At 38.1% G+C, this 26,145-nt stretch overlaps 2 protein-coding genes across 2 annotated transcripts; one reads left to right on the top strand and one right to left on the bottom strand.

Moving 5' to 3' along the window:
• Positions 1–2,613: 2,613 nt before the first annotated feature.
• Positions 2,614–8,443, top strand: RNASEK (Ribonuclease kappa). Its single transcript, XM_069322410.1, has 3 exons — positions 2,614–2,804; positions 3,525–3,669; positions 7,254–8,443. Exons 1-3 carry the CDS (start codon positions 2,677–2,679, stop codon positions 7,341–7,343), a joined length of 363 nt encoding a protein of 120 aa, XP_069178511.1. The 5' UTR covers positions 2,614–2,676; the 3' UTR covers positions 7,344–8,443.
• Positions 8,444–14,326: 5,883 nt separating this feature from the next.
• Positions 14,327–20,079, bottom strand: LOC123775131 (ATP-dependent RNA helicase DHX33). Its single transcript, XM_045770035.2, has 5 exons — positions 19,941–20,079; positions 17,086–18,696; positions 15,922–16,086; positions 15,092–15,228; positions 14,327–14,899 (listed from the first exon to the last, which is right to left on the bottom strand). The coding sequence occupies exons 2-5, from the start codon at positions 18,691–18,693 to the stop codon at positions 14,647–14,649; spliced, it is 2,163 nt and encodes a 720-aa protein (XP_045625991.1). The 5' UTR covers positions 18,694–18,696; positions 19,941–20,079; the 3' UTR covers positions 14,327–14,646.
• Positions 20,080–26,145: the final 6,066 nt, after the last annotated feature.

Below are 26,145 nucleotides of genomic sequence, written 5' to 3'. Positions count from 1 at the left end.
GCGACTCAAGTGAGGTCAAGACGTCCTACTAGCTAGTCACGTAACCAAAGTATCGACATCTCACTTATTTAGTTCCTCGCACTCTTCTTTGTAGTTTGTAATGAATCTATCTGCCCCTATCCTCAGTTTCATTACCTGTTCCTTCACTGTTGTCTTTCTCCTGATGCGGCTGTGCAGCAATTGAGTTGGGTCTTAGCCTTGCTTGCTATGTCGTTTTCATATTGCCCTTCTGCCTCTCTTCTCACCCTGACGTATTCATTCCTGGCTCCCTGGCATCCTTCTCTGCTCTCAAGTGTCCTGTTATTTCTAAAGTTTCTCCACGCTCTTTTACTGTGTTGCTTAGCTAGCTTACATCTCTGATTAAACCATGGGTTTCTCATCTGTATTTAATTTTTTACCTTTTGGGCCGGGATAAACTTTTCTGCTGCCTCCTTGCACTTCTGCGTTATGTATTCCATCATGTCTTGGGCCGTCTTTCCCCTTAGCTCTGATTCCCATGTTATATCCGTTAGGGATTTTCTTATCTTCTCGTAATTTCCTTACGGAATGCTAGCCTTTTGCTTTCAGTTCCCTTTGAGAAAGGCCTTTGATATTGCTAATCACAATTACCTCTTACGTAAACTCCAGCATTATGGAATCCGAGGCCATGCACTGGACTATATTCAATCCTATCTAGTGATAGACACCAATGTGTAACCATCAATAATATAACCTCTCCCATTCTACCAATAACCGTTGGAGTGCCACAGGGCAGCATCTTGGGACCTTTCCTATTTCTTATATACATCAATGATCTGCCTAATGTCTCTAACATTCTGAAACCTATATTATTTGCTCATGATACTACCGTCATCTATCCTAACCCCAACCCACATACACTAAATAATGTTGTTAATAATGAACTAAAAAAAGTCCACTTATGGATGTCAACCAACAAACTAACACTTAACATAAAAAAGACCTACTACATCTTATTTGGAAGCAAATCAACAAATGCAATTCAGCTTCAGATAGATAATGTTAACATTAGTAATAAAAATGATCAAAAGTTTCTTGGCATATTCCTAGACAAGAGACTCAACTTCAGCACCCACATACAACACATAACTAAGACAGTCTCTAAAACAGTTGGTATACTCTCCAAAATCAGATATTATGTACCTAACTCTGCTCTCATCTCTCTATATTATGCAATAATCTATCCCTATCTTAATTATGGTATCTGTGCATGGGGTTCAACCACTGTAAACCACCTCAAGTACATCATCACTCAGCAAAAATCTACTATCAGAATAATAACAAATTCTGCTTTCAGACAACACTCAGCCCCCTTGTTTAACTCCCTAAACATGCTAAACATAATCTCCCTCCACACATTCTCTTGTGTCAACTACATTTACAAAACCCTGTTCTTAAATGCAAATCCTGTTGTGAAACTCTCCCTGGACAGATGTAATAGGACCTATTATCACCACACCAGAAATATATATCTCTTTGATATCCCCAGAGTCAAACTTAATCTGTGTAAACACTCTATGCAAATAAAGGGACCCAGTCTATGGAACTCACTCCCTAATGAATTGAAAAGCTGTCCAACTTTTGCTTCATTCAAAAACAAAACTAAAAAGTACCTAATTTCATCTTTATAGTTTTCTACCTTGTTGCTTTAAAATTGCACTGTATCTAGTGCTACCCAATCTCCCAATCTTTATGTACCCAATCCGAACAACTTTACCATTGTGATCATTGCTGTCTTCTTATATGTGCTATCAATCTGCTGTATGGTGCCTATTAATCTTTGTTTAAAGTACCAATCAAGCTGTCAATGCAATCAATCAGCAGAGCTTTAATATGCTTACTAATCTCTCTCATCTCATTTTTTTCTTGCAACGTATCTGTTATCATTTTATTAATTCTGCTGGAATTTACCTACTTAAAATTATGTTAGATTAAGGACCTACCTGAAATGCTGCGTGTACAAGGCTTTACAAGATTGTAAATACCATGCTATGTATTCTCACAAACCCAATGTACCTTTTTGTATATAAATAAATAAATAAATAAATAAATAAATAAATAAATAAATAAATAAATAAATAAATAAATAAATAAATAAATAAATGAGGTGCACAATACACTACCACTCTAAGGATGGGTATGGGGTGCACAATACACTACCACTCACAGGATGAGTATGGGGTGCACAATATTGAATTTTAGCGGGACAATTTACCAGTTAATAAAAAAAATTAAATTGTCTTTACATATTACTTTCCCGAATGGTATTTTCATAATACACATTTCTGTTTTATAAATTTGCAAAATACGTATATGTAAAGGTAAATAAAAAGTCTTTATATGAAAATTATAATAGATCAGCTGTTGCTTTCTAGTCAGGTGATCCTGACAGATATGACACGCACACAAGTTAAAATGAATTAACTCTTTTTCGCCTAAATTAAGAAGTTCATAAGATAAAGAATAAATAATAGAATGTAAACATTAATAATCTAATATTTATCCTAATTTACTAGGCTATTACGTTTAGTGTTTTCTAAAAGACAATTTTTGTTACAAAATAATTTTACGTTTGTCGTCGCCGGCGAGCGCAGATCAAAACAATCCCGACCAAGATCACGAGTTGACAGGAGCTCTCGCGAGGGAACAATACACAAGATGAGGGTCAAAATTTGTGGTCCTAAATGCTCTCTCTGCTGCACCCTGCTCAGCATATGGGGGATAGTTCAACTTGTAAGTGCTTATGCTTGTAATAGTGTAGTGAGTGTTGTTGGTCTAGTTCAGTTGTCAGTTTATAACTTGTATTCCGAATTCATATTTATTCTAATAATTAGAATTTAACTAAATATTTAAGAAATAAAGGTCAGATTGGTCAGTTTTTTCAAGGCCTGCATTAATATATGCAGTACATTAACTTCTGTTTTGCAAAATACAGTTCTTATCCCTTAGGCTGCAGTCCATAATATTAAGGTGTACTGTATTTGTGAAATTTCATCCTTGAATAGATCACTACAGTATGCGAAATGTTTGTATTTACAATCAACTTCAGGTAGAGAGGGAAAATATTTAATTTAATACTGTATAGTAAAAAACACGCGAGGTGTAAATGAATATTGTTACTCTACAGCAGGCATGTCAAACATGCGGCCCTTTGCAAGCACACCTGCGGCCTGCACAAAGGATACTCTGATTTGGTCATTTAACAACCAAAATCAGTTTTTATCATTTAAACTTATCACCTTTTAATAGATTTCAAAAGCATAAAAGAACAACAAATGCCTGGTTTGAAGTGTGGATACCTGGTTCCTTTTTTTACGTTCCTGAAAAATTTAAAACATCAGAAAGTTTGCTACAAGGATTATGGCAATGTTCTACCAAAGTTCTACATCTCTAGTCTTGTCCTGTATTCATTGCTGTTAAAATATAAAGTAACATGCACTTGGGATACAAAAGCCATGTTAAATACAGGATTATGTTGCATGTTTAAAAATTCTGTTAATTTCCAGGTCTGATGGGAGTCTTTTCTGGATTAAATCGCCTGCCTTTATTGAAGACTTAAGTTTTCCAGATGATGTTTTGCATCCTGTCCACGATGATCCTGAAAAAAATGCCCTCGACTATCTTCTCGCTTTAAATGAGTCATATGCAACGGTAAGTATTGCCTTACGACGAGTACAGTATTATACATATGAAGGTATTCGATAGTCATAACTAAATTAATTTCAATCATATCTGAGGGGAGGTATATCTGATCCTCGTCTTGGCAAATCTCCCAATACAAACCATTGAGTATTCTTGAACATAAAATTTGGTTAAGACATAACACTGCATTATGCTAATTATGATTATATGCTGTATATAAAAAAATTCAAACTGCATACATATATTAACAAAATAAATAAAGTTTGGAAATGTTAAGTTAAACAAGTAGTCAAATTAATGGATTTTCCCAGAGCAACACAGTATTATGGATGCTATAAATATTTTCAAAGCACATTGATGCATTAAAATTATTGGTATTAAATGATTGCTGGATAATTGGTCTACATTAACTCTATATGTACTTATTACTTTCGCATCCATACAATTGGATATTGTCATGGTAAGTCTTTATTTCAAATTTTTGTTATAATTTGACTTGTATTTGTGATTTTTTAAAGTAGAATGCATGCTGTGTTTGAAGTAATTTATGTTGGCAGCACTTAAATGTATTAAAGTACAATATAACAATGTTCCACATACATATTATATAAAATTAATATAATTACACACTGTTGTTATCCAGATACTGATAACAGCAACATTATGCCTAGAATTAGCGATGTGCGTAGTACTGTATATGCATTTGGCTTCAATATTGCAGTGTCTTCTGGGATAGTCTGGCAGTAATGTGTGTGCTGTCCTTGGTCATTACCAAGGACAGCATTAATGTTGTCCTTGGTCTTAATGGTTCATAATTGTTTATGAAAATATATATAATAATATATGAAGTGTCTGTAGTGTAATACCAGCAAGAACATTGTTTTATTGTTCAAAAGCAAATGTAGTACACATCAGACGCAGATCTCTCCTCTCTTTCTGAACTCCAGCGTGCTGTCCCTCGGCAGCTCTATGACAGTCACTATGAGATGCTTGATCATTTTCCTCAATGTTCCTTTTGGTATTTGCTGAAAATCTATAACCATGTTTGGGAGGAGAAAATGGTTCCCGTGGACCATTTTCGAGGACCGAGGCAGAACAACTGCCATCAGGTAGTTGTTCTCCCATTTAGAATCTTGGTACTCGAGGGGCTACTAAGGATTTTCACTCCAATCCTCTGAGTGTCTGCAAACCTTTTGAATGTAGTTTGTTTAATGCATGTTTCCTGTGGTTCTTGGAATATTATTACTACCTCTTCCCCCCCCCCCCCCCCCCCCTCTCATTTTGACTTTTGCAAATGCTGCAGCATGACTGATATCTTGGTGGACTTGTAGGTTTATATTTGTTCTGCCTTTGCAGCAAATATTCTCTCCTTACAGGATTGTTGCGATAGTTACTGCCTTTACCACCTCGCACGATCCCTGCAACATCCTAACTTGCTAATGCCGTACTTTGTCTGTTGCCCATCAGGAGGGTCTTGGTCCTTATCCCCACCTTCCCTTTTCTGTGCAGGTGACTCATTTATTTAAGATTCCCTCTTAATTCACAGTTGCAGTATATCCCTTCTTGTTACTCCAACCTTGCCCCCATGGAGGGTACTACTTGCAAAGTTTTGCAAGGCCTTAACCCACATGAAGACTCATGCTGTTATAATAATAAATAAATTTTGTTAAGGACAGGGAGCCTCTGTATATGTTGTGTTTACATTAGGCTTATATTGAGGTCACCCCAAGGTTTAACTACAAACCTTCCACAGGAAGCAATCCCATAACAATTAAATAACCACTGGGTAAATGTTTACTACTACGTGAACAGAGGCATTAGGTGAAAGGAAATATGCACCACTATTTCTGTCCCTTGGACTTCCAATTGTGACTTTAAAACTTTTCTTCCCCCCTCACACCCCCCATTGCATTATTCTCATATGGGTCTGTCTGCTGACAGTGCTGGCACCACTCCATTGTCTTTCCTGACCAAACCTATACATGTATGTACAATTTTGTATGCTCTTCATCAGCTGCTTTTCTAATTGCCAACATTCCCTTGTCATTGTGATTGCCTCACTGTGTCCTTATGGCTCATAGGTCGTATAACTTTTTGTATCCCATGGTGGTCAAAATCCAATACTGGCCATTTCTTATTACTAACAGATAGAAGACTCAAATTTTGTTGGGTTTCCAGACATTTTGATGTTCCCTTAAATGAACATGTGGACACTGCCACTAAGGCCATTCACACTTCCTGAAAAAGGAGTACTGTACTTATTTGTATTTCTACCCAGTCATTCATTCCATAATCCACAACCATTTGCAAGGGCATTGGTCTGGCATTACAGGAAACAAATTGTGCTCTTGAAGTTACTTCTTCCCTTGGCCATTGTCCCACCACTGTAATACAGTGGAAAATGGCTCTGGACTAGGTTGTATATTGGCCACACATGTTTAACTCGAGGATACTTAATGGAACACTGGCCTGCTCGTTATTGTTAGAATTGCACTGTCTCGCTTAGTGGTACAGCTCCTTGTAGAATGTACCAATTTTCTGGATGAGTGTGTCTCTTGCATTACTAATATCCCGCAAATCTGATACTTTTGATATTGCTTTCCTTATGTCCTTTTGTTCACGTATTGGCATCCTAAGCAATATTTAGTGCCTTTTGACTCTTGCCATCTGTAGTGACACAGATGTTGCTACATGATCTTCCTGGCTTGGCACTTTCTTTTGATAATAACTTGCCATTGGCAGGATTATAATCAGTTGTGAATAATGCAAAGGAATGTAAGTGAGAAGAAATGTGTTTAAGGAAAAGGCATTTGATTTCAATAGGAGTGGTATAAGCCTTCACCATGTGGACTGTACAGTATGCTGTATTACAAAAGATCAATTTATTACACATCACCTCGAAATACAGTAATTTCCTCTATTTTATATAAATATAGCACATTTCTATTCTAAATTTATTGGCATTCATTAAATACTGTATGACTATATAATAAGTATACATCTGCTGTGTGTCAGTGTTATTTCCATATTAATTAATCACCATACAGTATATATAGTTTTTAATGATATTTCATAAGGCATTATAGTAAAATATATAATTACAGTATTAGGTTCAATGACAAATTATAATATTTGTTTAAATTTTTACAATTTACTTAAAGTTCTCAAAGAAACACTATAGTTTGTGATAGATAATTTTAAGCAGTCACTGTAAATAGTTATGGAAATAATATACTGTACTGTATAACATTTAGATTTCCCAAAGAATTTCACAAGTGTTGAATAAGTGTACATATATATCACTTGATTAACCTTGGCATCTCATAACATTTTCCTTTTTTTAAATGTTCCATTAGATATTTGGTTAAGGAAAATTAAAACTAACTCTAGGAACTGAAGGTGAAAATGCATTTTATATTAAGATTTGTTTTTGGAGGTTACTAATCCAGTCTCGAGTATAAGAACTTGAGGATTTTAGATAAAATCTTAAAAAAAAAAATACTAGTGCAGACTTGAAAATACTGTAGTGACTTTGATATTATAACTTGCAGAAACCCCCATGCATTTCACCAAATTCTTTTTCATGTTTACAGATTGCCAAGAACTGTGGGATTGCAGCTGCTCTGTATGCAGTCTCTCTCATAATTTCTGGATGGCAGATGTGGGTGAATAAGAGTAGCTAAGCTCTCTGGCAACAGTTGTAGAGAAAGAAGATAATACTGGAATCTGTCAGGTGCTTTAGTTCAAACAGTAGGATGTGAGCTTTCTGCTTTTTGAGCATGTGGGACCAACAGTATCATTACGGATGTGGTTTTGTAAGTTAACATGAAATTGCTGACTTATTGTGAGAATCTGAATTTTAACACAATATGATAGATATAGCAAGTATAGATTAATATATTTTATATAAGTATATACAAAGCCAAGCACAGCAGTGAGTAAGCAGACATTAAGTTATGTATTTCCAAAACATTATGTACACAATACACGTATGGAATATTAATTTGTTTTTGTTCTAGCAATTAAGTTGAACAAAATGCCAATTATTTATAGTTTGCAGTTAAACCTACAGGTATTTTTTAATGTAAATATAAAGTAAATATCTTGTTACCATGGGTAGCCCAAGCATGTGATCAGTAATATTGGATTCAGTTCTACTCATTGATTTTTAGTGGTAATCACTTCTATTGGGGATTTTCTAGGAAAATAAAAAACTACCTACAAGTCATGCATGCTGTAAAATAAATTTATTATATATATATATTATATATATATATATATATATATATATATATATATATATATATATATATATATATATATATATATATATATATATATATATATATATATAATCACACACAGTATGGGTTTCTTAATGGCAAATTGGAAGAGTTTACCTGAAAGTGTTTTTTTTTTTCGTTTGGGTGCACTTTCAAATTTTTACAGTACTGTACTTGTACATCTATTAATAGCATTAGTTTCTAGTTCCCTTTGAAAGTTCTCAAATGGTAAGTTTTGTCATATTAAATCATCAGAGACTGAGCATGGATGTTGTAGGTGCAGCATTCATGTTTTTGAGTTACAGTACATATATTATAATCTTAGTTTTTTCCCCCATTTAAATGTTAACATTGCCAGTTTGCAAACCCAACATGAGATGCACTAGAAACTGGTGGTTATAACACAGGTATGAAGGATTAACTAATCGTGTACAGGTGTAATGTATATTCCAGTTTAAACTGGCTAGTTGTGGTTGTATAAAATAAAATGTAATTATTAATGAGTTTTTTTTCCACCCTACATATTAAATAAAAGCAAAAGATGAAAAAGTATAAGAAAATCATTACACATTAAATATTTAAGGTTGTCTTCAACCAATCTCTCAAGCTTCCGTTTCATAATGGTCCGCAACTGACATTAGTTACATGCACTGTTTACATGAATTTTTATACAACTTTGTGAATATTTTGGAAGATTTCAGCCTTTTTAATACATGGAGGAATTTTGACAGGTATAAAAAATCTAAAAACTAAAGACTTCACTTTTCACTGAACACAGGGCTCGGTCGTTCCCTTCCCCCTCCATCCCTCCTTTTCCAACCTGTTGCCGTCGTGAGAAGGCTTGGTGGGCGGCTGCCGGAATGTGATACTCTTTGGAACAGCTTATCCTCTCTCTTTTTGAAGCCTTCTGCTCCTGCTGCTGTCCTCTTCAATTTTTGCTGTTAGCTTTTTCCTCTTTATTTTGTTTTTCCTCCCCACCTCTTCTCCTTTTGGGTTTTTGCCTTCCTGCCATTCTTGAATGTTCTTTCTGATGTCTTCTGTTTTGGCGCTGGGTGTTTGGGGAGGCACACACTCACCCGTAGAACCATGGTACCTGACATTGTCAAGCGAGGGGACACTTCTATTGTCAAACTTTGCCTTCGTTGCCAAGTCCGATCTCGACGGACTGACGGCTCTAAAGACGACGATTGCAGGGTGTATATCCACAATGCACCCCTGAGGGGCCCCCGTCTTGTCAGGTGTCCTATCCTCTAATTGTGGCTCCATGGCTTGGCTTATTCGTGGATGATTTTTTTCCTCTTCGTTTTTATGCCTTTTTCTGACTGTTAACTTCTCACTTGTGGTACCTCAATAAACTTATTTCAATTTCAATCTCACTTGTGGAGTAGGAGACCAGGCCCTTGAGTCGGACTGCTGGAAGGCCAGGCTCTGTAGCCCCTGCTACATCGGGTCATAAACATGCTCTAACTCTGCTCCCCTCCCACCTCTGTGGCGGGGTTGAGCCCCGTGGTGACCACCTCGTCACCTGGCGTGGCTCCATCTCTCATCATAACTGCACCTTTTACCAGGGGGGCTTTGCACTGTCATCTCCACACTCGCACGATTCCTTCCCAATCTAATACTTTCCAGGCTTTGTTTGGTCCTGCTATGTAGACTAAAGATTTTTATTTTGGTCATATTGACCCTACTCATTCTCCATAAACACCTTGTTGATTCGCTGGATACATTTGTCACTTTTACCTCCACCCGTCCTGGTACATGTGTTGTTACAGCCCCTTCTCAGGAAGCGGCTGATCACCTGGCTTTGTTGTCCTGCATTGGGAGTCCCCTGTTCGGATCTCAAAAAAAATTCCAGCATTGGCACAGTTCTTCTGCACCATGCTGTGACAGGAGGGAACTGAAAGACTTCCACGAGGATATTAGATATATCTTTGAGGCCCAAGGCCATTCTATTTCCATGTTGATGCGTTCACTCGACCCCCTTGTGGTGGTCGTCGTTAGCCTCTACGCATTGTGAAGGTCATGTCTGATAGTGGGTCCCGTCATTCTTGCTGGTGCCAGATGCTCCATTCAGGAGTATGTACGCCTCTGCAGCAGGTGTTGGAGATTTGGGCATGGTCCCTTCAGGTGCACAAGTGAGGTGTGTCTATGCCCCTTGTATGGAACCTCGAGTAATTTTAAGACCGAGTGCTTTTCTTCCCCAGCTCACTGCATCAATTTTGCTGGGTTCCCCAGGCATTTCCTTAAATGAGCGTGCGGATGCTGCCGCAACTGAGGCTATCTGCACTTGTCCCAAGTGCAGATATTTCCCGCAAAGGTGTTCCTTATTGCGACTTCTACCCAGTTTTTCATTCCTCAATAGGACCGCAGGTCTTCTGTTATGGGTAACAAGCTGCATGCAATTAAGGGTAGCGTGTCCCCATGGCCTTCCTCCTACCACCTTTACCGGCGGTGGGAAATGGTTCTGATGAGGTTACGTATTGGCAATACCTCTTAACTCACGGAATCTTAACAGAGTGCTGCCCTGCTCCTTATTGTCCAAACTGCATTGTCCCTCTTGCAGTCGTGCATATCCTTGTTGAATGTCCTGAATTCCAGGACGTGCATGCGTCTTGTTTCCCCGACTGTTCCTCACGGTCGCCTGTCCTTCGATAGATTCCTTGGTGAATCTGATACCGTTGATAATGTTTGCCTTCTGCATTTTTTGTTCTAGTATTGGCATCCTTAGTGATATTTAGTGCCTTTTGAATAACCGGCACATTTGACGGTGCTATAGCCTCCCTGGCTTGGTGCCTTCTTTTGATAATTACTTAGTTACCTAGCACCATATAGTCATGAAGACTTACTGCTTTTTCCTCATAATTACCTTAATTTATTTGCAGTTAATGAAAAATTGCATAAATCAGCATTTATTTAAAAAATGGCTATTAAAAAATAGAATACTTACTGATTGGATGATGTATCAACATGGCAATTGCCTGGTAGAGTTTGTCTGGCCCAACCTGGTTAAGAACTTATAATTTAAGTGTTCTGTCCTGTCCTGTCTCTTACACCATTCCTTCTGCTTGCCTTAAAAAGAGCTGTCTGTATAGTCACAAATTCATTACAGCTACAATTTATAATTTGATAGTATTTAGGTTGCCTTAGCAGGTCTGACTGACACTTCATTAACATTTACCATTTGAATTCAGAAAAAAATTCCCAGAAAACTGGAAATGTTAATTCCTTTATTATGAGTCCTTATTCTACACTGTGTTCTCCTCAGGAGGGGGTGAGTTTTGGCTGTCTTGAAAAATGGCACCCAAAATGTGCTTTTGTCAAATATCTCATTTTCTGTAAGTTTTAGCTAAATAGATGACAATTTTTGAAAGGAAATTTAATTCTCTACAAAGATGTCCTTAGCATGTTCTATGTAGGGTTAACAGTTTCTGAGAAAAAGGGCCTGGAGTCTTGGGAGATGGTAATCTTGCTCCACTTGCCTTGAACAAGAATGTGTTATATAAAGGTATTGTATTTGAATTTGAGCTAATCCTGAGTTTTTTAGTTTCCTGAAAAGGAAGTACTGTACAGACAAGAACCAATTCTCCAACAACTTTTGCACTTTGAATATTTTTAAGTTTGTTAATTTTTCCAGCTGAAAATATTGAAGTAGATGGAGTAACACGCTGAATTTCACCCATTAAATGAAATGTGTTGGTTCCAGCACAGGTATCAATGTTGATGTTGGCGTTATCAAACAACTTGAGAAAATGATTCCTGTGTCACTATAGGTTCAAGGGACTGATGCTTTGAATAACTTTGTAGATCGCTTAAAGAATTTTACTGAACACGCTCTGTGATGCCTTCCGTCTGCTGTAAATAAGTCGGACACATTGAAATACAGTATAAGTGTGACTCGGAAGTGACACTGACATTAGCAATCTTTTTTTTTTTTCTTTCAGTACCAAGAACACTGCTTTAATAGTACAGTTTCAACTTTGTGCACTATCACATCTCTCAATTGGTCTTTTGTTCTCTTTTAATAACAATTTTCTGAAACATCCCCACAACAAATTAAGCTGTATTGAAATCAAACAAATTGTCACTTGATCTTCGAACACTGATTCCCAAGTAAGATTGTTTTCCTCTTACATTCACTGCTGCAACAGTTTTGTTCCCTAGTAATGATTTTTGACACCTGACATGCAGGAAAACACACTAATCCTTCAAGGTGAGTTATTTCTCACCTCTTTTATTGTTTCCACTTGTCTTATTGTCAAAGTACTATTTCTTTAATTTCAATACTGTATTATCATTTGACAGACTTCACAAATGAATCACAAATTTGACACAAATATTTTTAATTGCAGTTCTATAAGACAAGTACCGTACTAGTACAGTACTATATTATTATTTGCTGTAATACAGGAGTAATAGTCAAACTGCTGTTATGTCCTGAAGAATAGTAAACACTCAATGATTTTACTAATATCGGCTTGCCATTACAGACTTTTCTATAATCATATGTATATTACTTAAAAACAAACCAAGCAAATAAACAACTACTTTATGTACTAAAAGTCTAATTTACCTAAAAATTAATGATAATTACATTCAGATCCTTTTTCTTGGAAACCATTAACCCTACAAAGAACATACTAAAGACCATTTTTATAGAGAATTACATTTCCGTCACAAAAATATTCGTTACCCACTAGCTATAACTGACAGAAGAAAACCAGATATTTGTGAATTAACATACGAACTAGCCTAATGAGCTTTAATATTATAATGGAAAATTTATGCTTTAATAAAATTTTTAAACAAACTACTCTTAGCTGTTTTGGGGTTGATGCTGGTGTCTGGCCAATCTCTTATTATCCAGGTATGAAACTCAAAAATAGTTGTACATATCACAACTGTTGATAACTGCTTCTGAACTACAGTACCTGTGAAATAAGTCCCATTAGTGGTATGATTATGATTAAATGCAGCTTTGGCTAGTTACTTGTAAGTAAAGTTTGCTAATGTAGATGTATATAATTTATCTCCAAGTAAATAAATTGTCATTAATTTATATAAAACAAGATTTTATCATCATTATACTAACGTGGTCATGAATGGCTGTTTTTACTAACCCTGTTAAGGCATAATGGCCCATGATATATCTGGACATCTGCAAACAAAAGGGGTTAATGGCACACAATGTTAAATGAATCCATGTCAACAGAATGTTACCAACAACTGCCCTTAAAGGTTATAAACATGTGATGTCCAGGATGTTCAAGTCTTGTTGGTTTGAAAAGACTTGTCCAATCACATTAGGTTAAGAGCACTTGTATTTTATATTAGTGGTGATGGTGAGGAGTGTTGTACCTCAGTGGAAAGTCATCGTTACTGGTTCTTTCACTTTAAGTTCTTTTGTCCAATGTTAAGGAGTCTTATACATAACACTGGTGCTACATAGCCTTCCCGGTTTGGTGCCTTCTATTGATAATTACTTACTTATACATAACACAACATAGGTTTTAAAATATTATAAAGCACCAATATGTTGCTTTAGCCTCTAATGTTCAGTGAAGCAAGACACTTTGTGTGTTTCACGAGGTGACATTGACTAGGCTATCGACTAGTATGTATTGCTCTCCTAAGGCAATAAGAGAGCTGATACCATATAGTTTTCTATCCAGTTAGCCAAACAGTCTGCTTTATTTAGATTTTTTTTAGTACATAGTACAATAATAAGATAAGAAAATCAATTGGAGGCATGTGAAGGATTGAGACCAGCAACATGACTACTTCCAAGCGCATGCCATACAGCACAGAACTACGATAAGTAATAAGTAATGTAACCTGGAAGTCAACTGGATCCACCAGGGGTCTAGAGGCAATAAATTGATACCCATGTTGCTGGTTCAAATCCCCCACATGGCTCCAATTGATTTTATCACTGATACATCACATTAATGTGATTTCCTTGTGCATTTGAAGGGAGTATATGGGGATAAAACTTCTATACCACACCAGTGTAAGTGGGTAATGTGTAAAAGCTTCATTTGGTATCAGCTCGATGCCTCAAGACCCCTTGTGGTGTCAGTTGAATCCCAGGTCATGTTACTTATAGCGAATTATGGTTCAGTGATATGAGGTATGTGCTAGTACCCATGTTGCTGGTTCGAATCGCCTGCATGGCACCAGTTGATACATCACATTAATAAGATTGTTGAGTGTGAAGCTACAGAGAAATATAAATAATCTTTTCTGAGAGTACAGCTTGCAGAGCTGTATAGTATCCTTGCTTATAGTGTTTCTATTTTGTTTTACTTACCCCAAATGTTTTACTTACTTGTTTTACTTACCTCCTTTGGACCAGCAAATATGGAAGGGAAGGAGAGGAAACAAAGTTTGGAAATGTTGACAAAAGTAATTTACTTGGTAATACATTATCTAGTAAATTGACATCTTCACAATTTTACGAGTTACAAATCGAATAAAAAAATATAATGTATACGTATATATATACATTTTAACTTGCACCATGCTATCAAGATAGGCCTAAATTATTCTGTTTACCTTGGAAAGCAGGACTACATTGTGGGGTCAAACAATACCCAATTATCACAAGATAGACATTTTGGCATACCACTTGATCACGTAGTTTTCACTGAAATGTTATTTTTGTTGGCTTGGTCCAGGAATAACATACAGTACATAAATATTCGTTTTAATTTTTAATGTGGCACTTTCTGAAGTATTCTGGAGCAACTTCATACAACCACTGAGCATCTATGGCAGAGTTTATATGCATGTATGTTTTGCCTGTGTGTACAAGTTCTGTGAACAATACATAGGCAGGTTTTCCACCAAATAAGACAGAAGCTGGATGAATTGTGGCTTCTTGTTTCGAGTCCAAAGTTATGTACTTGCCACCCAACTGTAACTCTGCAACATTTGTAAACAGACCAGCTACTATGCACCTGTAACAAGAGAATTTTACTCAAAGCATTGTACACTTGAGTATTTTTTTCAGTAACAAATGTCTGCAAACACAATGCATTTTATCAATATTATTTTCACAAATTTAATTTGAGATGAAATCACATGCTGGTAAAAATTTCACTGGATTAGAAATTCATATTTTTTTATGTCAGATAAATAAGATCACATACCTTCGAACAGAATCCAAGTTCTGCTGGCAGGATACGACTGGTATATCACACCTCTGACATACCTGAACTAACTGTTTACGCACTTCACTAGCGTACATCAAGTTTCGATAGTTCAGGAAATTTTCGTGAGACCACATCTGCAAGAGCATAAAGATTGTTAAAACATTTGTTTTAGTTAAAACAAAAATACTGTGTTTACTAAATTTGAAGTTTTTTTGTAGAGGCATTCTTGCAACTGCAGAAATATAAAATTTCCTAGCAGATAAAAAATAACCAAGATATTAAACCTGGTAGTTCAGTAGAAAACAATAATAATAATAAAAAAAAAAGTTCAGTCTTTCTGGTAGTTCTTTCGGTGGCGTCCCGAGCTACACACATGAAACTTAAAAAGGAACAAGCGCAGTTCTCTGCACAAAGAACATTAAAATTTAGTGATTCGATAGGAAGGGCGAGTGACAAAATACTAGTAAGACAGCATTCATTCTAACAACAAACTAGACAGAGCAGAAAACCTCTCAATTCTAGCCACAGTTAACCAAACTGGTATAATCTAAGGATACACCAGATTCCATCTTCTCTTATAATATACAGTACTACACTCAATGGCTATTCTATGACCACATCTTGTATATGAATGTTGATCCTAAAACTTTCAGTGTAATTCTGGTCCTATGTAATAAAGATACCTAGCATCACAGTACCAAAATCGAACAGCTATGTGGACATTAATAAATATCAAAAGTACATTACAGTATATGATTATGCATCAAGTTCGTCTTTGTTTACGTCAATACTGTATATATGAAAACTTAGTACCATTCTCCTCTTACCTTATTTTCTTTAGCAGCTTTGAATGCTCGGTAGATCTTGAGCATGGTAATGTGGTCACCCTCAACAGCTGCAAACTTGCGCCTCACATTTGCAGCAGTGCCCTTTTTTCCACTGGGATTTACATATATAGACTCACCAGATAAAAGTGCCACAATGGTGAGGACCTGTAAAAAAAATAAAAAATAAAATTGATATAAAAATAAACTATATCATACAATAACAGGCAGAAAATAAGTTGCCTAAGTAAAACAGGACTGAATCTTTTATCAGATCCTATTGAGATTTGGGCTGGGCTGGGTATCTGGCAACTATGTGACCATTTTCAAATATCCAGCCAAATATTAGCAATTCTATATCTGGATATTTTACAAATATAAAATTACAGTAGTTATACATTAAACTTAGGTTTGCTTAAATTTACCTATATTTCAGGGTACCTATTATAACAGCCCTTATTTATTGAATTCCCACTATTGAGGAGAGGAAGCCTGTACAGTATTTAGGCTTACTGAGGTTCACCCAGATCAACTAGTGACATTCTCCAGAATGCAACCCACAACAGTTGCCTAACTCCCAGTCATTTATTTTATTACAAGCTGAACAGTGACATCAGTGAAAGAGAAAGCATCCAACCATTTCTGTCTGTCCAGGGATTGAACCCGGGTCCCATGGTTGTGAGCCGAGGATGTAGACAACTGTGCAAATATAAACAAAACTTGCATTAATGTTTCACCTTGTATTATTTATTTAAAATGTTATAATGATATTTGCTTGCATGTTGAATTACAGGTTTGTAATGTGTTGTTATTTTAGGCTAATCGAGATGCTATTAAACAAATAAATACTGTACATCAATACAAAACAGAACACAAAACAATGTATACAAACTAAGATTACATTAAAAAAAGACCTGAGTAAATAATGGTTTGGAAATAGGGTTGTTGATTTATCAAACAGATTACATTAAAAATGAGAGACTTTTAATACTGATTAAAAAATTTATTTATTCTGCAGCAAAGTTGTTGGAGCTAATATTATGTACTGTACTTCTAAAAATCCCTCGTCTATTTTTAAGTAACGTAGTGCTTAAATTTAATACTTTACCATTCAAAGTATCTTTTGCACAAGTCAAATGTACACTCAAAAATGGCAGAATTACTAACCTCATCAGTACAGCCATACTCTGGTCCACCGAGTATAACTTTGGCATAGCGAGGGTCAAGAGGAAACTGTGCCATCTTCTTCCCAATTTCTGTTAATTCCAGTGTTTCAGATTTTAGGTTGACAGCACCAAGCAATAACAGGTGTTCTACTGCTTGCTGAACATGCTCTGAACTTGGCTTATCTATAAAATCAAAAGTCAATATGTTCTTTATCCCAATAGCTAAAAGTTGCAAGATTACACTAGCTAAATTTGTACGCAAAATTTCAGGCACAGGATTCAGTGCCATTGCATTAAATTCCTCTAACGTGTATGCTCTGTAGCAACAGCCAGCAGTCTCTCGGCCAGCTCGGCCTGTCCTCTGCCAAGCTTGAGCTTGAGAAATTTTTTTCACTTTTAAGGTATCAAAACCGCTGCCTGGGATATAGGAGCGAATTTTTGCCCTTCCTGAGTCAACTACATGGCGTATCCCTGGGATTGTTATAGATGTTTCAGCAATATTTGTGCTAACTATTACTTTTCTTTCTCCTGGTGCTGTTGCTCTAAACACATCTAGTTGCTGATGTGCTGGCAAGGCTGCATATAAGGGATAAACCCTTAATTTGGGATATTCTGCCAAGCTGCTCTCTTTTGCAATTTGGCGAATAGTGTGTGTCACAGAATCAATCTCTTCTTGACCTGTTAAAAATACTAAAATATCATGCTGTGGTGGAGCTGCTTTATGTATCTGAAAAACAGTACTCATAGCAGCCAAAACATAGTCTTCCTGTTTTTCTCTAGCATAGAACATCTCTATTGGATGTTGCCGACCTTCTATGTACAATACAGGGCATTTATTAAAATAATTACTAAAATGGTCAACATCCATTGTGGCTGACATGACAATTACTTTGAGTGGATCACCTGTAGCAGTTTTCCGACTCTTCTGAGCATCTTTAACAACGCCAAACAACACATCTGTACTGATAGTCCGTTCATGGGCTTCATCCAAAATAACCCAACTGTATTTACTAAGCAGGGGATCAGAAATAGCTTCCCTTAATAACATACCATCAGTCATGTATTTAAGCTTTGTACTCTGTGACGCAGACTCCTCAAAACGTACTGAATACCCAACCAATCCACCTAAATTTGTATCCATTTCCTCAGCAACCCTCTTAGCTATGGTAATGGCTGCCACCCTACGAGGCTGAGTGACACAAATAGCTCCTCTACGATCCCATCTTTCTTCATGCAGGTACTGAGGAATCTGTGTTGTCTTCCCACTCCCTGTTTCACCAATAACAATAACAACATCACTCTTTTTCAACTCCTCTAGCAACCTTGAACGCGCAGGAAAAATTGGAAGAGCATGTCGTTGTTTCAAGAGATTTTTCAAATGATCAGCATTCCGAATATTCCGAGCAGCTCCATTGCCATGAGGTTTCCAATTAGAATTTTTAATGTTTCTAGGAACTGAGAAATTACCACTATGTTGTTTATTGCCAAAATGTCCATTCACATTTCTGACTGGACTCTGCTGCACGGATATGTGGGGAGACTTTGAATTTAGTCTAAAATTTCCTTCAATTTTTGGCTTTTTAGCAGGTGGTTCTTGGAAACCTGCCATTTTCTGAAAGAAAAAGGAAATTTTTTTAATTTGTATATGAAGTAATATACATATGTGAAATAGGGTAACATTGCCTGTCTCAAGATCTCGGCTCTTAAAAACTATAGTGTCTGCACCAATGCATAAAACAAAACAAAAATAATTTTGTTTAATATACTTTAAAACAAAATACAGTAAAACAAAATATTATAAAATATTTTCTTTCTATGATTCAATGCATGGTTCTAATGAATATCAAAAAAAAAATTTTTTACTCTATATTTTTCAACATAAGTAAAAATAAAATTTATGGAAATATGCACACATGATTGGTCTAAATCACAGTAAAAAGAAAATAAACATAACTTAAAAATTTTTCTGGGAAGTTCCAAAACTGGTGAAAACAGCAGAACAACTATTATTTTTAGTGGTATATAGGTGAAGAGTGGGAGCTCTGGTTGGATCAACTGATATTTTGGCTGGTCCCCTGATAAACTATTCATGCAGTGTGCTCCAAAATAAAATGGAAAAAAAAATGTGATTTTTGGTAATTTCGAGATGAATTATGCTTTTTAGCATTATCAGATCAGTAAAGTTGGTTATTAACAAGAAGGGTGTACAAGAGTGAAATAAAGGGACCATGGTAGGAGAATGTCTAGTACCTTTCAATTTTTTTTTTTTTTTAGTCAATTTATTATGCACCCCATACTCACCCACACACAGCTATATAATGGAGTCAGGATCTAACCCACCTCCCTCCCCCTAAAAGTGTTGTTGTAGGAGTCCATAGGGAAGAATGTGGCTGTACAGGAGCCACAGGCTAGAATATGGTTGAAAAAATGTGGCAGGGGGAATGAGACATAATAAGTTCATAGCCATTGGCTTGTGGGGTCATGGACAGCTTATGGGGTCATGGACAGTTATTGGGTCATGGTCAATTATGGGGTCATGGACGGTTTGTGGGGTCACGGACAACTTGTGAGGTCATGGACAGCTTGAGGGGTCATGAACAGCCTGTAGGGGCACGGACGGCTTGTGGGGTCAAGGACAACTTGTGAGGTCATGGACGTCATGAGGGGTCAGCACGTAGGGGCACGGACGTCATGAGGGGTCAGCACGTAGGGGCACGGACGTCATGAGGGGTCAGCACGTAGGGGCACGGACGTCATGAGGGGTCAGCACGTAGGGGCACGGACGCCCCATGCTGACCTCTGCCTGGATAATGCTCCAACCTAGAGCGCATGTTTACCCTAACCCTATCAGCTTACCAGATATATATTGAGCTATAGTGTTCACAACGGAGACATGGTGAGGATGAAGAAAGGTGCGCGCCCTCCCTTGGGACCAAGAGGTCCCTCCAGCCACACACGAGACTCGCTCTCTTGTTGACGTCCTCGCCACAGGAATAGGGACCACAACTATAATTCTATTTATAACATCCCCTGTAGGCTTCCTACTCTCATCCTCGGCAACTTGTTCCCCTTCAATTCCTCATCATTGTTTTTAGATACTTGTATTTGGAAAAAAACGCAAGTTGCATATACAGTATCCGTATAGTATTATCTGCAGGCATAGGGAGCATATCATATTTACCAGCGAACAACTCCGGAGACTAAACGTTTCTGGCGGACGAAATCTCTTACAAAACTATTTTTTTATTATTATTTTTTTTTTTTGAGATATATACAAGAGTTGTTACATTCTTGTACAGCCACTAGTACGCGTAGCGTTTCGGGCAGGTCCCTGGAATGCGATCCCCTGCCGCGAAGAATCATTTTTTCATCCAAGTACACATTTTACTGTTGCGTTAAACAGAGGCTACAGTTAAGGAATTGCGCCCAGTAAATCCTCCCCGGCCAGGATACGAACCCATGACATAGCGCTCGCGGAACGCCAGGCGAGTGTCTTACCACTACACCACGGAGACTGTTTAAATGATTACTATTATTATTAATAAGCTTAGGTATACACAACAATGGGCTGCTACCCTATTACAATACAATACAATTTTATTTAGGTAAGGTACATACATACAATAAATATTTACAAGGATTGTTTGACTTATAGGTAGAGCTAGTACATACAATGCCTAAAGCCACTATTACGCAAAGCGTTTCGGGCATGAAAGTCAATATTCTATATGAAAGTGTAGCGAGTAGATTATCCCAATAATCAACGCCAACGCCAATGATTGGGATAATCAATTATCCCAATAATTAACGCAACAGTAAAATGTGTACTTGGATGAAAAAACGATTCTTCGCGGCGGGGATCGTATTCCAGGGACCATAGGATTAAGGACTTGCCCGAAACGCTACGCGTACTAGTGGCTGTACAAGAATGTAACAACTCTTGTATATATCTCAAAAAAAAAAAAAAAAAAAAAAAAATAATATACTCGCTCCAAATGCATTGTTAATATTCCTGTCAACCTTTGGAGATGAATGAGGTGAGGCGTTGCCCGGGCAACACGGTGAGGTGTTGCCCGAGCATATAAGCAGCAGAATAGCAAACATTAACGAGAGTCTACTTTCAAGTGTGGTCTAGAGCAGACACTTGCGAGATACTGTACCGACGCTCAGTGCGCTCAACTCCCACCAAAGTATCACCTGTGTACTTCTGTATATTAGACCAAATATATATATAGTATCTTAGTGTCTGTGTTTATTGTCACCATACTTTACGTAACAATAGAACCGTTACATTGGTGACCCCAGAGAGTTTCGACGATACCCAGCCACGATGGACTCTCACTGGACCTCTACTGCTACTGTTTGCTGTGATGGAACACTGCCAACACCCTCGCCACAGCTATGATTTTCATCCCGTCCATCTCTGCATTTTCATCTACTACGGCTTGCTGCTCCACGATCGTTACTCACTCATCTGACAGCCTCATCAATGATTACATCATGTTGGATCTACAGCTTGTCCTGCCGACTCTCCGTCGCTGCCAGGGCACTGCTTGTCCTACGCCCACAACAGCTGCTCTGTCATCAGATTCATCTACACGTTCACTGCATTTTGATACTCGGCCGACTCAAGCCCTTTGCGCAGTACAGGACTTACAGCTTGCGTTTCCGACACTTCGTCGCGTTCAGGACAATTCAGCTCTAGATGTGATTACCTCGTTGTAATAACTACGTGCCTACATTACCTCCTAATGTCCTGGTGCCCGAGCCCATCCGCACTGGATCTAAATGCTCCACCAGCGACCCAAGGACGCAACAATTATGCACATTCTTCTCTCCTGCTACACCGAGCTTGTCCACACACTGCCTACATCTTTTGGTACCAGACTACAATTTCCACAGTCAACAATGTAGTACTCGGCGTGTACAGTCCTAATCAACCCAAGACGCTACAGCTTCGACACAGAGCAGACAGCAGACTACGACCGCATCGAGCCGCCACGCTCTCGCTCCCCGAGTTTAGACACTCACAATTCTCAATCGAGCCGCCACGCTCTCCCACATAGAGCTCCACGACTCCGGCCTCACTCAGCTCTCTGCTCTGCTCCAGGCTGCGTCTCAACGCCTCCGACGACGGACGATCCTGTGCGACCTCCCACCTTACGACCCCAGTTAGATGACATCAGCGAAGAGGAGGAAGTTAACTTTGATGGTTATGTAACGCGAGCATGTCGTACAATTCACCGACCAGCTAAGTTCCTTGATCAAGTATTTTTCCTTTCATCCCCTGGGAGGGGGAGTTCTGTAGCGAGTAGATTATCCCAATAATATACTCGCTCCAAATGCATTGTTAATATTCCTGTCAACCTTTGGAGATGAATGAGGTGAGGCGTTGCCCGGGCAACACGGTGAGGTGTTGCCCGAGCATATAAGCAGCAGAATAGCAAACATTAACGAGAGTCTACTTTCAAGTGTGGTCTAGAGCAGACACTTGCGAGATACTGTAAGTACCGACGCTCAGTGCGCTCAACTCCCACCAAAGTATCACCTGTGTACTTCTGTATATTAGACCAAATATATATATAGTATCTTAGTGTCTGTGTTTATTGTCACCATACTTTACGTAACAATAGAACCGTTACAAAAGATTACACTTTGTAGATAAAAAACTAACTATAAGTTCATCTAATATCCCCATCTCACCGCACCCATCTCTCCTGTGCCAGGTAAGTTCACTACGAGCTCACCATAGCCCGTGCTGCTTGGAACTTTTTGTTCCGAGTAGCTGACTCTAAAACAACAGCAACAATCCCCATCTCACAGGATAGTTCATCATACATGGAATCTGGAGAGAACATGAAATGTAAGTCAGCCTCCAGTAGCACAATCTTGGCACAGCACAAGAATATCTTCCAATATTCGTGAGTATATGAAGTAATGACAGGGCACAAAGTACCTCATACCATTTGGTCTGGAATCACTTATAACAAGGCAATCACAGATATAGTGTTGGAGAGTATGTCCTAGCTCGTGTTCACATAATTTACAATTGGAATGCTCACTATTGGGGGATTCATTACCTTCAGCTACCTGCCATAGATATCGATATCCACAAAACGAACGACTAAAGGATGATAATTAATGTATATACAAACATTTATGGGAAATACTACCCCGTTGGCAAAATATACAAGAGTAACGTCAATTCAACGCTGAACTAACATCAGTGATAATTTAACATTGAATTAAAAAAAAATTAAAATGTTTATTCAGGTAAGGTACATACATACAAGAGATTTTACATAAATTGATCGATTTATAGATAGAGCTAGTACATACAATGCCTAAAGCCACTATTACGCAAAGCGTTTCGGGCAGGAAAAACATTAATGACTAAAAACTTAATGCTAATTGAGTATAAAGAATAAAATGTGTTGAGAACAAATAAAGATAAAAAAGGGGGAAACATGGCTGAAAAAGCAGCACAAATACAATTAGGTCGACAAACAGCGTTGTTTAAGAAAACAGACATGGGTTGACACTAGAGGGGTAAGGTAGGTAAGGTAATTAACGTTCATATCGTTGATTCAGCGTCGAATAGACACCTCTCTTGAATCCCCCTCAATAAACAACAACACCTCTCTTGAATATTATACCCACTGGGTAGCACTCACCCTGTTGTGCTTGCGGGGGTTGAGCTTCGGCTCTTTGGTCCCGCCTGGACTTGGCCACTTTGGTGGTAGGCTCGACGGAGACACGAAACCGGCGGCTTGTCAAAGATTCCCATTGTTGCTTAGATTTTTTCCAACAGTGTTTTAGTGAGTTTCATATTTATTTAGTAGTCCTGGGTACAGCAGTGTCGTGGCACACTTGGACTGCAACGTGGCGCACCAAAGGAACTGCAACAGCAGGCAAAGGGTAAACTTTCATTGGATACCACCCTGTACCGGCGCAAAGATAACACATTTGTTATACTATGGAAAGACAAGCGCGTTGTCTCACTCATCACCAACTTGCACAATGCAGACACTAATGAAGTGCAGCGAAGGAAACGCATTCGGAAACGTGACGAAACAACTGGAATCGAACTGGTAAAAGTGAACAAACCGAAAGCAATTAGTGATTATAATCGCTTCGTGAAAGGTGTTGATCACTTCGATCAAATGATCAAGTATTACGAGTTCGCAAGAAAAACTCACAAATGGACGAAGAAGATCACGTTTTATTTTACACAAATGGCTTTGCATAATGTATTTGCTTTGCATAGGAACCACACAAGTGATAGCAAGAAGCTTACATTGCTAGTTTCACGAGGTGGCAATTTGGTCCCTACTGAAGTGGAAAGCTGAGGAATGGCCTGCAACAACTACAACCATACCGCATGCTGCAGACATAGATGCTATCGTAGGTCATCCTGCTGATGCCGCCGTGTCAACACCCGGACCATCTGGTGTGAGGTCTCTTTTCACTTCAACACCTCAAGGCCACGCGTCCTCACCAACTTCAGAACACGAGATGTCTGGCACAGAACAGAACCCCTTGACCTGGCGGATCTGACAGAAGACTCAGACACAAGTCGTCCTACTCCTCATAAAAGAAACCGACGTATTGTGGATTCTGAACATCGTCTCAACTACAAGTTGACACACGAAATTGTCAACCTGCCAAAACGTCTAAAGTGCCGTGTTTGCTCCATGTCTGGCATAAGGAGGGACACTAGCTACGGATGCAAAACGTGTGATGTGGGACTGTGTGTTGTACCTTGCTACACTAGATACCACCGGAAAAGGGTATATTGGGTGGACAAGAAGTAACCACCCGCAACAGCTTCACTCCACCTACGAAACATCTGTTGAGCAACTTCAGGACAGTTGACCTGAAGGAGGTGGAGTGGATAAAAAATTCTCAACTTATTGTTCTACCATCATCATCCCCTTGGTAAGTACACATATTATGAATAATTTTTCATCAATAAGATATTATATTTTATACGTTTTGTAGACCATTATTTTGCGACTTTTTTCATACCAGAATGGACAATATATCACAAAATTCTATGAGTAAACGGGAAACTTCATGAAGTATTTTTCGGGTGTTGCTCTGGGTGTGGCTAACGGGTTGCAGTGGGGTGACTTGGGGCGTTGCTACAGGCAGGGCTTGTCCAGTATTTTTATTTCATATGCATATGTCTGTGTAGGGAATTTTATTGCGATCATTGTCCTACAAATAAAAACGGTGTACAACTAGTCTAAACTTGACAAACATGAAAATAGTAAAAACATTTCGTCGGTTTTTGGCGCGTACGGATATCGATCAACATAGTTTTTTATTTGGTGCCGTTTTAATTTATGCTGTGTTGAACTTTTATACGTATGTTCTTCTAGAACATTTTATTGCGAACACATTGCTACAGAATTGAAATATGTACATCGAAAATTAAAGTCAGGACAGTGAAAAGAGTATACACTTTCCAAGCATGATTTCGCAGAGGTGTTGGCGGGTGTGCAGTACCAGGTAACACTGGCCACTTCCCACACTTGCAGGTGGGCCGCGACCATGATTCTACATTTATATGCATATGCCTGTGTAGGGAATTTTATGGCGAGCACAGTGATACTAATTTTAACGCTGTAGGACAAGTGTGGAGTTGACAACCCTGAAAAGAGTAGAAACATTTTGTCGCTGTTTAGCGCTCTCGGCTAGTGATCTACGTAGTTCTTTATTTGGTGCTGGTCTAGCTTATGCTTTGGTGACATTTTATACGTATGTTCTTATAGAAAATTCTATTGCGAACACATTGCTACAAAAATGTAATACGTACACCGACAATTAGTGCCAGGACAGTGAAAAGAGAATACATTTTTCGGTGTTGCCGCTTGAGCGCCCGAAACGCGGTGCGCACAAAGGGAGTTTTTTTCGTTTGCCGGGAGCGCGAAATACTGCCCGAAACGCTATGCGTGCTAGCGGCTTTACAAGAATGTAAAAACTCTTGTATATATAAATAATAATAATAATAATACATATCAAGACGCAAATATTGAGGCGGTATAGTAACACTGAT

Source organism: Procambarus clarkii, chromosome 10 (genome assembly GCF_040958095.1).
Source record: "Procambarus clarkii isolate CNS0578487 chromosome 10, FALCON_Pclarkii_2.0, whole genome shotgun sequence".
Taxonomy (NCBI): domain Eukaryota; kingdom Metazoa; phylum Arthropoda; class Malacostraca; order Decapoda; family Cambaridae; genus Procambarus; species Procambarus clarkii.
This window is presented reverse-complemented; position numbering and strand designations above follow the sequence as displayed.

Excerpts from the sequence above, each read along its gene's own strand:
- RNASEK (XM_069322410.1), top strand. The coding sequence starts at position 2,677 with ATGAGGGTCAAAATTTGTGGTCCTAAATGCTCTCTCTGCTGCACCCTG. Across the intron at positions 2,805-3,524 it reads GTTGTTGGTCTAGTTCAGTT|GTCTGATGGGAGTCTTTTCT; the intron begins GTCAGTTTATAA and ends GTTAATTTCCAG. Across the intron at positions 3,670-7,253 it reads TAAATGAGTCATATGCAACG|ATTGCCAAGAACTGTGGGAT; the intron begins GTAAGTATTGCC and ends TCATGTTTACAG.
- LOC123775131 (XM_045770035.2), bottom strand. The coding sequence starts at position 18,693 with ATGGCAGGTTTCCAAGAACCACCTGCTAAAAAGCCAAAAATTGAAGGA. Across the intron at positions 15,229-15,921 it reads AAGCTGCTAAAGAAAATAAG|ATGTGGTCTCACGAAAATTT; the intron begins GTAAGAGGAGAA and ends ATGCTCTTGCAG. Across the intron at positions 14,900-15,091 it reads AACTTGGATTCTGTTCGAAG|GTGCATAGTAGCTGGTCTGT; the intron begins GTATGTGATCTT and ends CTCTTGTTACAG.